The sequence below is a fragment of the Brachionichthys hirsutus genome, chromosome 20 (assembly GCF_040956055.1).
Source record: "Brachionichthys hirsutus isolate HB-005 chromosome 20, CSIRO-AGI_Bhir_v1, whole genome shotgun sequence".
In the NCBI taxonomy this organism is placed as follows: Eukaryota; Metazoa; Chordata; class Actinopteri; order Lophiiformes; family Brachionichthyidae; genus Brachionichthys; species Brachionichthys hirsutus.
In genome coordinates, this window is record NC_090916.1 from 4,376,962 (window position 1) to 4,378,007 (window position 1,046).

The 1,046-nt window shown below is 47.0% G+C and overlaps 1 protein-coding gene across 1 annotated transcript in view; it reads right to left on the reverse strand.

Annotated features, from left to right (window-relative positions):
* The window catches only part of plcb1l (phospholipase C beta 1-like), a 59,509-nt gene extending 58,698 nt beyond the window's left edge, over window positions 1-811 (reverse strand). Inside the window, exon 1 of the mRNA XM_068754067.1 lies at window positions 770-811. Coding sequence (XP_068610168.1) covers window positions 770-811 — 42 coding nt within the window. The remainder of the gene's footprint in view (window positions 1-769) is intronic.
* Window positions 812-1,046: the final 235 nt, after the last annotated feature.

Here is a 1,046-nt window from a genome sequence, read left to right on the forward strand (position 1 = left end):
CCCCCTCCACTCTCTCTTCCTTTTTTCTTGTCTTTTCTTTCCAGTCCCTCTGGACTCAATATTTATGGATTGGTAAAACCAACATTCGTAGCAGGGAGTTGACCGACGTATCAAGTGCCAAGGCCTTGTCAGAAAGGCCCTAAATTTGCATCATTACAGCTCATCCTCCAGGGAGATGGTGGGGGCTAATTCAAACCATCCACACACACAGCTGGGAAGGAGGAGTGGGCTCTCCTCCCGAGAGAAATAACACAGAGGGAAAACGTGTTTTGTGTCTCGTTGACCGTTTATTGTGTTCAGAGGCAGCCGACATGTCATAAGCGTAATCATCTTTACGTTACACAACGTGCAAAATACAATAAGTATCAACAAAAAGTGGAATTTATCAAACCTCTGCACCTCCCGCTGCAACCTTACCATGTTAACAATCAGCAGTGCACAAAGAGTCTATTGTCTCTGGGCCGCAATGGCACAGTTCCAGGGAGAGCGTAAAACTTCTGTCTGCCCTGATAGCAATCTACCCCCCCCCCCCACACACACACACGCACACCCACCCACCCAATGCTGACTAAGTGCCTAGGCTGCACTAAGATGCTGATGTCAGTTTTGTACCCCACAAATGGTTTTAAATGGAGGATTAGGTGGAGGTAAAATAGGTCTGTGCCTAAGGCCAGGTGTGGAGTTAGGGATCAGGATTTGTGCTGTGGTAGAGCCGTTTCCCTTCAAGTGGGCCTAAATCCTTTTGGAGAAAGAAAATGTTGATGTTTACATCCTGAGCGGTGTCCCCTTCTTGGCCTCTGTGCTCGTGCATTCCTGCCAAAGCTGTGACATCTAGCTAAGCTTTAGGACACCAGGGGGGGATCGTGAAAACGCTTAATCCCAGCCACAGGGCATCTCCATGATAACAAAGCAGACCCTTTACCACTTTACATTTCTGTGTTCTTTAATTCATGTGTGCAAAACGATTCATACAGTATGTGTGTGTGTGTGTTTACTGAGTCAAAAATACCCGAGGATTCAGGGGCTACAGCACATTCATTTTGAGC